This window comes from Physcomitrium patens, chromosome 2 (genome assembly GCF_059467195.1).
Source record: "Physcomitrium patens ecotype Gransden chromosome 2, ASM5946719v1, whole genome shotgun sequence".
Classification (NCBI taxonomy): Eukaryota; Viridiplantae; Streptophyta; class Bryopsida; order Funariales; family Funariaceae; genus Physcomitrium; species Physcomitrium patens.
Genome location: NC_143411.1, coordinates 3233401 through 3244421, shown reverse-complemented (window position 1 = coordinate 3244421; position 11021 = coordinate 3233401). Strand labels below are relative to the sequence as shown.

The window sequence follows — 11021 nt, the reverse complement described above, 5'->3', positions numbered from 1 at the left end:
AAATCTTCTGCTGCTGGGTGGCCACGAGTCTCGTCGTCCCCTTCAGCGCGACGCTTTCCACCTTCTTCCTCGGAGTCGATTCTCCCATTCCTCCCGCGCCATCTGTCGCACCCGGCCTGCTCGCAATCTTCCTTTCCCTCGATGCTGACATCCCCCCCCCCCCTCCCTCCCCCACCATCCTCGCAGCAGCAGCTCACCAGCTACAGTTGCTATGTATATCCATCGAGCCAAACTTCAGTGGATTGTCTCATCTAAACGCCGTTGAAGCACGGAAGTGTCCCCTCGTGGCATACCTCGCACTAGACATGCGATTAGAGGTTGCGGGGTCCAGATTTTACTTCTCGATGAATCGCCGAAGTGGCAGGTTGGCGCTTGGTAGATCCGCAGTGTGACTCGAGACGTGGGATTAATTCTGCAAAACTTGGGGGGTAGTGTGAGCAGTGCGCGGGTTTTGAGAACTGATGAATTCTGGATGCGAGTATTCGCAGGGGTGGTTTTTGGGTAAATGGGGTTTTATGGTGAGGCGACTTGTTGCGAAGGCTTTCTGCAGAGGTGGGATTTTTCAGAGACGCTGAGGGAGAATTTGAGAGATTTAAGTCTTGAGAATCATGAGGAATGAATGCGGCCGTGGACAGGTTGCGACTACTGCAAGCAAGGGGAGAATTAATGGTGCGGAAAGATTGCGACATTGAGCCTCGGGTGACAAGCTTCTATCTCCGAGGTGAAGCCACATTCGTCAGGGCATAGCCAAGTGTGATATGAGTTACCCCCCTTTGCTGGTCTCTTTCAGAATTGCAGAATGGTAGTTATGCTAAATGATATTGCTCTCCCTGGTGAAGGCTGAACAATGATGTGTGTTTTGGAGAGAGAGAGAGAGAGAGAGAGAGAGAGATTTTAATTCTTGCCTTGGCTGATGTGAGCAGCAGCAGGCAAGTTCTAAGCAGAGAGGGCCTCTATGGCGCCGTCTACGATCCAGGAGGCAAGCATGAGCGCGGGGGAGCGCGTCTCCGTGCAGATAAATCCCAGGAATCGGCTACCTGATTTTCTGCAATCAGTAAACCTCAAGTATGTAAAGCTCGGATACCACTACTTGATCACCCATCTCCTCACACTCCTCTTCGTCCCGCTTTTGCTGACCATACTCTTGGAAGTCGGCCGCATGGGGCCTGAAGACTTGCGACAGCTCTGGGATAATCTGCGATTCAACCTGGTGAGCGTGATCACGTGCTCCGCCCTCTTGGTGTTCATCGGAACCATCTTCTTCATGTCGCTCCCCAGGGCCATCTTCCTTGTGGATTTCGCATGCTATCTCCCCGAGGAGAAGCTTCAAGTCCCGATCCCATTGTTCATGGAGCGCACACGCTTGGCGGGATTCTTCGACGAGAGGAGCATGGAGTTTCAGGAGAAGATCTTGGAGAGGGCGGGTCTAGGCCCCAAGACTTACCTCCCCGCGGCGATGCACGCCCAGCCGCCGTGCCCGAGCATGAAAGCAGCTCGAGAGGAAGCAGAACAGGTCATGTTCGGATGTCTGGACGAACTTTTCGAAAAGACGAAGATCAAACCAAAAGATGTCGGTATCCTTGTCGTGAACTGCTCCCTCTTCAACCCCACGCCTTCCCTTTCCGCCATGATTGTGAACAAGTATCGAATGCGTGGCAACATCCGCACGTACAATTTGGGCGGAATGGGATGCAGCGCGGGCGTGATCTCTATCGATCTGGCGAAAGATTTGCTTCAAGTGCACGGCAATTCATATGCTATCGTTGTGAGCACCGAAAACATCACACAGAACTGGTACTTCGGCAATCGGAGGTCTATGCTCATTCCCAATTGCTTATTCCGTGTCGGCGGATCCGCGGTCTTGCTCTCCAACAAGCTCAAAGATGGCTCCCGGTCCAAATACAAGCTCAACCACGTGGTGAGGACTCACAAGGGTGCTGATGACAAGTGCTACAATTGCGTCTATCAAGAGCAGGACGAGCAGGGCATCTTGGGTGTTTCCCTCTCCAAGGACCTCATGGCTATTGCCGGAGAGACTCTGAAAGTCAATATCACAACATTAGGCCCGCTTGTGCTTCCTATCTCCGAGCAGCTTCTCTTCTTCAGCACACTCGTCGCCCGAAAAGTCTTCAACTTGAAAGTGAAGCCTTATATCCCCGATTTTAAGCTGGCCTTCGACCATTTCTGCATTCATGCAGGTGGAAGGGCCGTAATCGACGAGCTGGAGAAGAACCTGCAGCTCACTGCCGAGCACTGCGAGCCATCACGCATGACCCTCCACAGATTCGGGAACTCTTCTTCCTCCTCGATATGGTACGAGCTTGCGTACATGGAAGCTAAGGGTCGCATACGGCGAGGCAACCGAGTGTGGCAAATTGCCTTCGGGAGCGGGTTCAAGTGCAACAGCGCCGTCTGGCAGGCGTTACGCAACATCAAACCCCCCGAAAAGTCTCCGTGGGCGCATTGCATTCATGAGTATCCTCAACATCTGGATGAGATTCAAAAATTCAACTAGGTCTTGCTTTCGCGAAATTGGTGTTGTTTCATTAGCCTTCTGGATTGTCTCGGGTGGCCAGAAAGAGCCTCCTCGCTACATCGAACCGCAGCTCATCGTTGAAAAGCTCGCTGAATAAGCCCAAAGTAGGCATGTTTGAACACCGCATTATGGTTTGTTCTGGCGATTGTACAGCAAATCGAAGCAGTTGACATGTGTTCGTAATCAATAATATGTAGATTGATTGCAAATTCATGCGGAAACTAATCTCTACTTGTATTAGTGATCAACTTTGCAAGTACTTACACACAAGGAACTGCAATCCGAAGTGCAGGTTTTAACACAAATTGTTAATTTGATTTGCAAATCCCTCAACAACGAACTGGGTACAAATTTTCGGCTTTTCTTACTCAATTTCAAACATTCAAACTTTGACCCATGCTCCAAAGCTTCACCAATCGACACAAATCTAAAGAAATGTGTCTAATAGCAATAGGTATTTGCAATCCCCAGAGTACATGGATGTGGATCGTGCTTAGTATTTCAACATCCTACAGGCAGAATGATATGCACCCCTGGGGAGAATCCAAGGAATGACAGAAGAGTTGATTTGCCTGATCCTAGCACCAAAATGATGAACTTTAAGGGATAACTTAGCCTGCGCTACCTTCTGCGGGGTGTTACACTTAGGGCTTTGAACAGCATTCTTTGCAGAGGATCTGTTTCAAGCAAGCACGACAGGGTTTGCTGTCAAGTACTGTCCTGATCTACATCTTGAGGTAAAGAATTATTAGCAAGCTCCAACTATCCATGCCAGATTTAAGAGCAACTCAGGTCAGCCCCAATACGTTAGCAAGATATGAAAAGCAACAGTGACCCACTCTAAAATTGATGGATATAGGTTCACCTTGAAATATCGCCATATATCAATACTCACTTTTTCACACATTGAATTGCAAGATATAATATGTACAGTGTAATGATCAACTTAAAAATAATCAGTTGAACCATAAATTGGTGTTTAATTAAAATATGAGAGAATTGAAGTATTGTTGACATCATTCTATTCAGCAAAGACGTGAATAATCTCTCAGTTTCCTACACAAGAGCGGAAGCGAAACTGATCATCATGTCCTGCTTGGCACTCACTTTTTCAAAAAGTCATTTGAAATGCCAGATTCAGCGCTAGATTCTTTGCGGGAATCAAGATTCATGGTGACGGGGCCGTCATTTACCAGAGAGACCTGCACATTACCGAGGCTTTCTTAGAACAAAAATATACCTCAAAAACTGTCCCATTACAACAAGGACTTTGTTTTCTTCTAATCAGCCACAGCACACTTATCTAGAAATCTGATCCACTTTGCTTTACTGGATCGAAAAAAATAATATGTAAGAAGCACAATCTGACATAAAATATAGAGGACTGTACGAACCTGCATCATTGCTCCAAAAACCCCGTCTGCAAGAGAACAAGCAACGCAATGAGACCCTGGGTTGGTACCCAATCACATCAACACAAAGAGACTCCAATTCCAAATTCAAACACACTCAACCTGTTTCGGTGCAGCTTGAAAGCTAAGAATTATCACCTTTCACAGCGTCAGGTTTGTAAGCTTTCCGAACTCTTTGGACAAGGGATTCATAAAATGATTTGGCAAGCTGCGGGGGCATGGCTACATGGAAGTCCGGTTTGTTGCCTTTCAACACTCCGTACAAAGTGAACTGGCTGACTGCAAAACATACCACCCATCGACCTCCGGTTGGAATACATGTGCAAGCAATGGTTTTAAGAATCAGTCATTTCTACAACAGAAACATCTTAATGAACAAGTTTATGAAAGTTACGAATCTGTATTAAAGAGATTTACCAAGCAAGACTTCATAATTCTTTTGCATCACCTGCAGCAAAGTGTAGGATCAAATAATTAGTTTCTCGTTTGCACACTTCTTCTATGAAGATGGTTTTGCATGGCACATCATTTTTCTGAAATTGTTGTTATCATTTTTCCTGGCGAAAACAAGCACCTTGACGAAGGTAAGACACGTTCATTGACAACACGAACACAACAGGTCAACTACACAGCTGGTCGAGAATTGCAAAGAATAAAACCAGTTGAAATAGTTGGGCCTCTTTTGTGTGAGAAGAATGCTCTTAATAATTACATAATAAAAACCCTAAGTCAGAAGAAACAAGTCCGAAAGTTCGAGAGCTCACGTTCTGGTCCCACGATTTGCCAGTCTTCTCGTTCTGGAATAGGCGCATGTTGAGGATCTTTCGGCAGCTGAAAATTTCCAGAAAATCAAATTAAAAGAAAAAAAAACTTAGCACGAAGTATGATGCAGTCTTCGAATAGGTAAGCGAAGGTGACATTCTAATTCTTGATTCGTTGTTCCGAGAGAGTACAGAACAGTCCAAGGAAGGTCTAAATGAGCAAATCTGAATTTGTAAGCAGTAGCAAATCTAAAATGTTCAAATAAAATTTATGTAATGATTAGAACTGGAAGATAAATACAAACATGAATTCGGAGTCTACGTCAGTGTCGGAGTCGAGGAGTCCCACAAGCACCAGCAGGCCATCGCCAATTTCGGATACTATCTTGCCATCCACCTGTCAATAAATACCCAGAATCCCATAACCCATTTCAACAAAGGCATTCAAATTTTGGACCTAATCAACTGAAGATGAGAAACAGCAATACCCAAAAAAAGAACTACAAAAGTATGATGCTGTCGCTTCCAATCAAATGCACTCTGAAAACTCCCATGATTGAGTAAAACGAAGAAAATGCGGTGCAAGGGAACCGGCGACTCCACGTGAATGTAGAATCTCTGCAAATTCTGGGGCCTTTCGTTGATTAAATGCAAAGCGAGAGAGTTAAATAGCATCGCAAGCTGTACATTCACTGCCATCAACTTCATTCACCTATCTATACTCCTCCAAGTTCACATTCTCAACGATCGAAATCCCTAATGAAAAGTATGAATACTACGTAAACCAGGAATCAAGGAAGTCACCAACGAGCAGCGTTTGAGAATAAGTCAAGAGAAGCACCTCAATGCGTGCAGACGTGACTCGCTGCACCACAGCCCTCATAGCCTCTTTGTGAGCCTTGAAAATTGAAACCCAACCACAGAATTTGAACTTAAAGCACCTGCAACCAGGACACACGATGTTCAATCGATAGACCCCCAGCAACGTTTGAATGCAAACACTACACCTTTATTGGATTGACAAATGTGAGCCAGTAAACTGTGATAAGTGGAGCTTACTGTCTTCCCAGTCTCGCACTGCAGCAATTAAAAACTTCGTGGCAGGTGAGAGAAGGTTCACAACGCTGAAGAGGAAACAAAATTCCTCGTTCCTGGTTGAACCCAAACCCTTTGAGCAGGGAGGAAGGCGAGGATTACAGCTCAGATTGGGAAAACCCACTTCACTTAGTGTACATCTGTAATCCTGTTCATCCTTGTCCACAATATACCAGATTTTATTCCCCAGCAACGACACCTTTTTGTTTTCGAAAACCCCTCTACGACCCTCAATTATACGGTGGGTGAGGTGTTTCAATTAAGAAGTACAGAACCCTCGAACTTCAAGTAAAAAATACCGAAATTCCTCAAAGGCAGGGATCAATCATGCTTATTAAATCACGTCTCTCCTTCAAACAGTTTCAAATCGAATCATGTAATTAATTTACTGCGAAATATGTGTGTTGGACAATTCTACCATTAAAAACACAGAAACCCTTGGTTGCCGCAGGCATAGATCTTAGCACCAACGAAAATAGTTCTGACACACTCAGACAACGGACGCAGGAAAAGAGGACAATGAAACCAGTAAAATTTCACATGTTACCTGGTTTCACATTCTCTCCTTTAGAGCTGAGGCTATTATCACAGTGGTCGGAGTAACTACTGGGTCTACGTGGGAAATGACGAACCGGTTCTTGGCAAGGCGTGGGTCTGTATTCTTCCTTCACACTTTCATATTGCTCCATGTTATTCAATTCCTCTTCATTTGAGCTATCAAGGCTACTTCCAGCAGCACCAGTACTGTGTTGAGAGCGTTTGAAATCGGCAACAATTTGGCACTGTGTTGAGTGAGTTGGGGAGTTGCAACCATGGGCCAGGATGTCGAGAAGAGGCCCGTGGAAGTTGTGCCGCCTTCGGTTCTGTCACGTGAGCACAATCAACCACTCATTTGTTTTTTGGGGAAAGTTTTCTTTTTTCTTTTTTCTTTTTTCTTTTTTTTCTTTTCTCTGTTGTTGTTTTGTTCAATTTTGTTGTTGGGCTAGGTTTCTGTGAATGGTCGGGGTTTGATTAGCAGAAGGCGGTTTGGTATGGACTAGGACTTGATGCAAAATGAGATACGCGCATGCTTTGACTGGGATGCGTTTGTCGAAGGAGGGATAGTTTAGGGTGCATTTATTGGGATGGTGGTAGCAGAGGAGCTATCTGCGTGATGGGGTTTTGAGTGATGAGAAATTGGCATTTGATTTCATTAGGGTTTGGAGGGGGGGGGGGGGGGAGTCGCGATTGTGAAAGTTGGGATTGAGGAGTTGGCGTTCGATTATGGCATGGGGGTCGGTGGTATCTTGATGCCATCTTTCTTGTGTGCGTGAATTACAGAGTTGAAGGGAGTAATCGCTTCTATAGAGAAGGGAGTTTTGAATAAGGAGATGCGGTTGATGGCTCGAGCCAATCGCCAGATGTTTGCTGTCCGTCGACAGTTGAAAACATCCACTGTGAGCGCAATCATGAAGCACGCTCTTCCTGCTGGTTCCGACGCCTTGGCTCGCCTGTCGCCTTTCGTTGCTGCGGTATATACTCTGGACCCAAGGTGTTTAATAGAAAGCTTAGGGCTTGAACATGAATGGGTGCATTGGCTGTAACACGCTGCAACATCTGCAATTAGAGTGAGATATAGACTTAGCTCTGCGGAGATATGCCATTAGCGTTGCTGTTTGTGACGGATGGCTGTCGAATCCTCAATTTCCTTTTTGAGTTTTTTCTAGCGTCCATTGCGTTATATTTGTAGGACCTGCCAGAAGACTATATGTTTTGCTAAGACAAATTCAACGACATTCTAGCATGATTGGATGTAGTCCTAGTTCTCCAACATACTAAGAAGTCTTGGTTATTTATAATAGAACTGTTTCCCTTGGGTCTCTTTTTGTTTGCGCATGTTCCTTCATAATTGAAGATGTGACAGTGCAAGATAAATAGAAGATTTTACTTTGTAAGCCTTTTCTTTTTTCTTTTTTCTTTTTTTGTGTGGTCAAATCAAAGTATTTATGCTCTCCTGTAATCTGTTCTGAGATTTTGTGTATTTCCAATTCACAACCACGAGTAAGGTAGATCTTTAGCTAAAAGTATGATTCTGTATGTTCACTTTTCAGCTTGAAAAGAGTGAGAAGGACATGGACGTGGATAGCCCTGCAATCACTGGACAGTCCCATGGTTCCCAGAAGCAATCGGTGTTGCCTGAAGTAGAAATATTTTGCTACTTATTGGTTACTATCTTCTTAATTGATCAGAAGAAGCTGAAAGAGGTGCGCACTATTTGGGATCTACATTCCTTCATTGTCTGTAGCCTAGCCGTATCTTTCACAAGCCTACAAGGTTGAATTTGTGCCATTGCTAGAAAACGTAACGCTTAGGGTGAAAGGAACTATGTAGGGGTTGCAATTGGCCATAAGTCGTACCGCAGAATCAGATGCGTGGTTTTGCAACTAGCCTACCAGGGGATACTTATTTACATTTGGTGCTTGGTTGGTTTCAGGCAAAGGCTTGCTCAACAGCAGCTGTCAAAAGACTTCAACAATTAAATCGTCGAACTCTAGATTTTTTGGCTGCACGAGTTTTTTACTATTACTCTTACAGCCACGAGATTACAGACTCTCTTGCTGACATCCGTGGGTGAGATACTCACGTTAGATGATGCCTCAGCTCTCGTCTAAAGTTTCAAGCTTTTCGTCTGGAATTTGATCTCCTAACTTTCGACCTTGATTATTTTGCTATTAGGACTTTACTTGCTTTGCACCAGACGGCCACACTTCGACATGATGAGCTGGGGCAGGTTTGCGATCTTTACAAATGGTCTTTCATGTGTACTAGGCTGCTTTCCAAGCTCCCCTTGGATTTGTGTTGGTTAGATATTCCATAATTCGGTGTGCATCCCCTGGTTGTTCGTGAGTGGAAAGTACATTATTTTACTTGGTTAAATCAAATGCAGAACTATTTATTGAATATGTTAGTTCTTATTTATCAAGGGTCTACAGGAAACTCATGGGCTTTTTTTACTGATTGATGGTGGTGGATAATCTTGATCGAGTGTGCAGGAAACATTATTGAACTTGCTGCTACGTAATTACTTGCACTATAACCTTTATGACCATGCAGAGAAGCTTCGGTCAAAAACTCAACGATCCGATTCTCACTCGAACCAACAGGTAGGTGGTGTTTTATACTTTTGACATGGATTCTATTCTTCTGTGAAGTGGCTGAACTTTTCTGACATGGTTTATTTGGCCGTGCAGCTTTGTCGGTACCTGTTCTATTTGGGAAAGATTCGAACAATTCAATTAGAATATACTGATGCCAAGGAGTGCTTGCTGCAAGCAGGACGAAAGGCCCCAGCTAGTGCTAGAGGTTTCAGGATTCAGTGTACAAAGTGGGCGGTTATTGTGCGCCTGCTCTTGGGTGAGATCCCTGAACGCACCACGTTCATGCAACCTGGGATGCGCAAGGCTCTCCGACCTTACTTCGAGCTTACCAATGTCTGTATCTTCACTAACTCAACATGTAGTATGTGTTTGTTACGAGTTAACTCGTGAATTATTAGGATTTCTTTGCTCTTATATATCGCAGCTGTACTTTTGCATAGTTTCTAGCCTTGATGAATCAACAATACCAGTGATTTTATCTTCAATTTCTTTAACTGCTGGTGCACAAATCTAATGGACCTTTTGCTTGGCAGGCGGTGCGTATTGGAGATTTGGAGCTGTTCCGCCATGTTGCAGAGAAGTCTTCAAGTGTTTTTACTGCTGACAAGTGCCACAATCTGATTGTGCGCCTGCGACACAACGTCATTCGAACAGGTCTTCGAAATATCAGTATTGCTTACTCGCGAATCTCGTTAACTGACGTAGCTAAAAAATTGCACTTAGATTCTGCTACACCTGTGGATGATGCCGAGAGCATTGTCACAAAGGCTATTCGAGATGGAGGAATTGATGCGTCTGTGGACCATTCTAATGGCTGGATGCAATCCAAAGAAACTGGTGACGTCTATTCAACTCAGGTACGTCGAGGAGAGAGATTCGCGAAGGGGAGATTTGATGGAATGCATACTGTAAATCCTCTTGGTTGAGGTGCTCCCGCGGGTCTAGAAGTTAACTACTCATTTCTGAATAGTAGTCGTTTTGTAATTTCAAAAGTAGTAGATTATCTCAAGTGAACCTTACCCTATTTGATTGGATTATACTAATTAGGGCTCAACTACTCGACATTCATTTCGCTTAGTTGGTTTTCACAAACAATTTAACCTGGAATTGAAGTTATGAGTATTTCATGATTGCAGGAACCTCAGCAAGCATTTCACTCTCGAATTGCGTTCTGTCTTAACATACACAATGAAGCAGTGCAAGCTTTGCGATTCCCACCTGATGCTCACAAGAAGGAACTGGAAAGTGCTGAAAAGCGCCGTGAGCGTCAGCAGCAAGAGCAGGAGCTTGCGAAGCACATTGCAGAGGAGGACGATGATGAGTTTTAGATAGCATACTAGGTTTTTCATGATAGATCATATGTTCTCCAGCTTCTTCAAGCTCCTCGAAATCTATTTTTTTGTCTTTTCGTGGAAATTCTTCTTGTAAAGCCTCCAATCGAGATTGGATAACGAGCTCTTGCAATGGCTCCCAGATGTAGGGATATCATGTCCCCACTCTTAACATGAGCTATGTACAGGAATTCAAAAGGTCGTTCACAGATGTTGATACGCCTATGTAGAAAGTAGGAAATTTTCCTCACATTTTGAAGTTGTGGAACTGACTGTCAGTGTTAGTAATATGTCCTGATTGTTATCTGAGACTGAGTAATCCCACTTTCAGATCATGATGTCAGCTGGAGGATTTATTGAAATCCGTAAGACTGAAATGTTGAACTGAAACCTGTGGATCGTTCTTGGCGGTTTCTTGTCGCGCGCAGGGATATTGGAAGAGCAAGTTGTGCAGTCTCGTCGGTAGGGTCTAACTTGCATATTGATACAAGTTTGCACGGTGTAGGATTATTAATGCCTTCAGGAGTTCCCGGCCCTTTGATGTATATGGCTATCCGCATCTTGGTGACTGAGTATGTCAAGCTGGACACAGGGCTCCTCTTGCATTTCATGCAGTTTTTTAATTTTTGCTTTGAGTATGTCCCACCATCCAAGTCGTCACTGAACTGCATAGCAATACCATTGCAGGCTGAAACGTTCATGTCTGTGCACAAGCAACTGCGAATCATACAAATGATGGGTTTTGAAGG

At 44.4% G+C, this 11021-nt stretch overlaps 3 protein-coding genes and 1 long non-coding RNA gene across 8 annotated transcripts; 2 read left to right on the top strand and 2 right to left on the bottom strand.

The window, feature by feature from the left end:
* Nucleotides 1–578: 578 nt before the first annotated feature.
* On the top strand, nucleotides 579–2745 carry LOC112277750 (3-ketoacyl-CoA synthase 4). 3 transcript variants are annotated; one of them, XM_024510451.3, is made up of 2 exons: nucleotides 579–721; nucleotides 927–2745. In XM_024510451.3, exon 2 carries the CDS (start codon nucleotides 956–958, stop codon nucleotides 2513–2515), a length of 1560 nt encoding a protein of 519 aa, XP_024366219.1. In that variant the 5' UTR covers nucleotides 579–721; nucleotides 927–955; the 3' UTR covers nucleotides 2516–2745. The 3 variants fall into 3 exon arrangements, with proteins under 3 accessions (XP_024366219.1, XP_024366210.1, XP_024366227.1); XM_024510442.3 differs by having other exon boundaries at nucleotides 924–2745; XM_024510459.3 differs by having other exon boundaries at nucleotides 613–751; nucleotides 924–2745.
* Nucleotides 2746–2944: 199 nt separating this feature from the next.
* LOC112277779 (uncharacterized) lies at nucleotides 2945–5839 on the bottom strand. 2 transcript variants are annotated; one of them, XM_024510493.3, is made up of 9 exons: nucleotides 5769–5839; nucleotides 5551–5650; nucleotides 5015–5106; nucleotides 4713–4779; nucleotides 4366–4396; nucleotides 4087–4227; nucleotides 3931–3956; nucleotides 3644–3738; nucleotides 2945–3213 (listed from the first exon to the last, which is right to left on the bottom strand). In XM_024510493.3, exons 2-9 carry the CDS (start codon nucleotides 5590–5592, stop codon nucleotides 3030–3032), a joined length of 678 nt encoding a protein of 225 aa, XP_024366261.1. In that variant the 5' UTR covers nucleotides 5593–5650; nucleotides 5769–5839; the 3' UTR covers nucleotides 2945–3029. The 2 variants fall into 2 exon arrangements, with proteins under 2 accessions (XP_024366261.1, XP_024366270.1); XM_024510502.3 differs by having other exon boundaries at nucleotides 5032–5106.
* On the bottom strand, nucleotides 5825–6493 carry LOC149989693 (uncharacterized). Its single transcript, XR_016497934.1, has 2 exons — nucleotides 6352–6493; nucleotides 5825–5952 (listed from the first exon to the last, which is right to left on the bottom strand). It is a non-coding gene; the product is annotated as an uncharacterized LOC149989693 (long non-coding RNA).
* On the top strand, nucleotides 6348–10581 carry LOC112277767 (putative 26S proteasome non-ATPase regulatory subunit 3). Of its 2 annotated transcripts, none has more exons than XM_024510471.3 (9): nucleotides 6348–6674; nucleotides 7125–7315; nucleotides 7895–8047; nucleotides 8278–8414; nucleotides 8520–8574; nucleotides 8837–8947; nucleotides 9035–9274; nucleotides 9475–9798; nucleotides 10078–10581. In XM_024510471.3, the coding sequence occupies exons 1-9, from the start codon at nucleotides 6617–6619 to the stop codon at nucleotides 10267–10269; spliced, it is 1461 nt and encodes a 486-aa protein (XP_024366239.1). In that variant the 5' UTR covers nucleotides 6348–6616; the 3' UTR covers nucleotides 10270–10581. The 2 variants fall into 2 exon arrangements, with proteins under 2 accessions (XP_024366239.1, XP_024366248.1); XM_024510480.3 differs by lacking the exon at nucleotides 6348–6674 and adding an exon at nucleotides 7699–7734 and having other exon boundaries at nucleotides 7218–7315.
* Nucleotides 10582–11021: the final 440 nt, after the last annotated feature.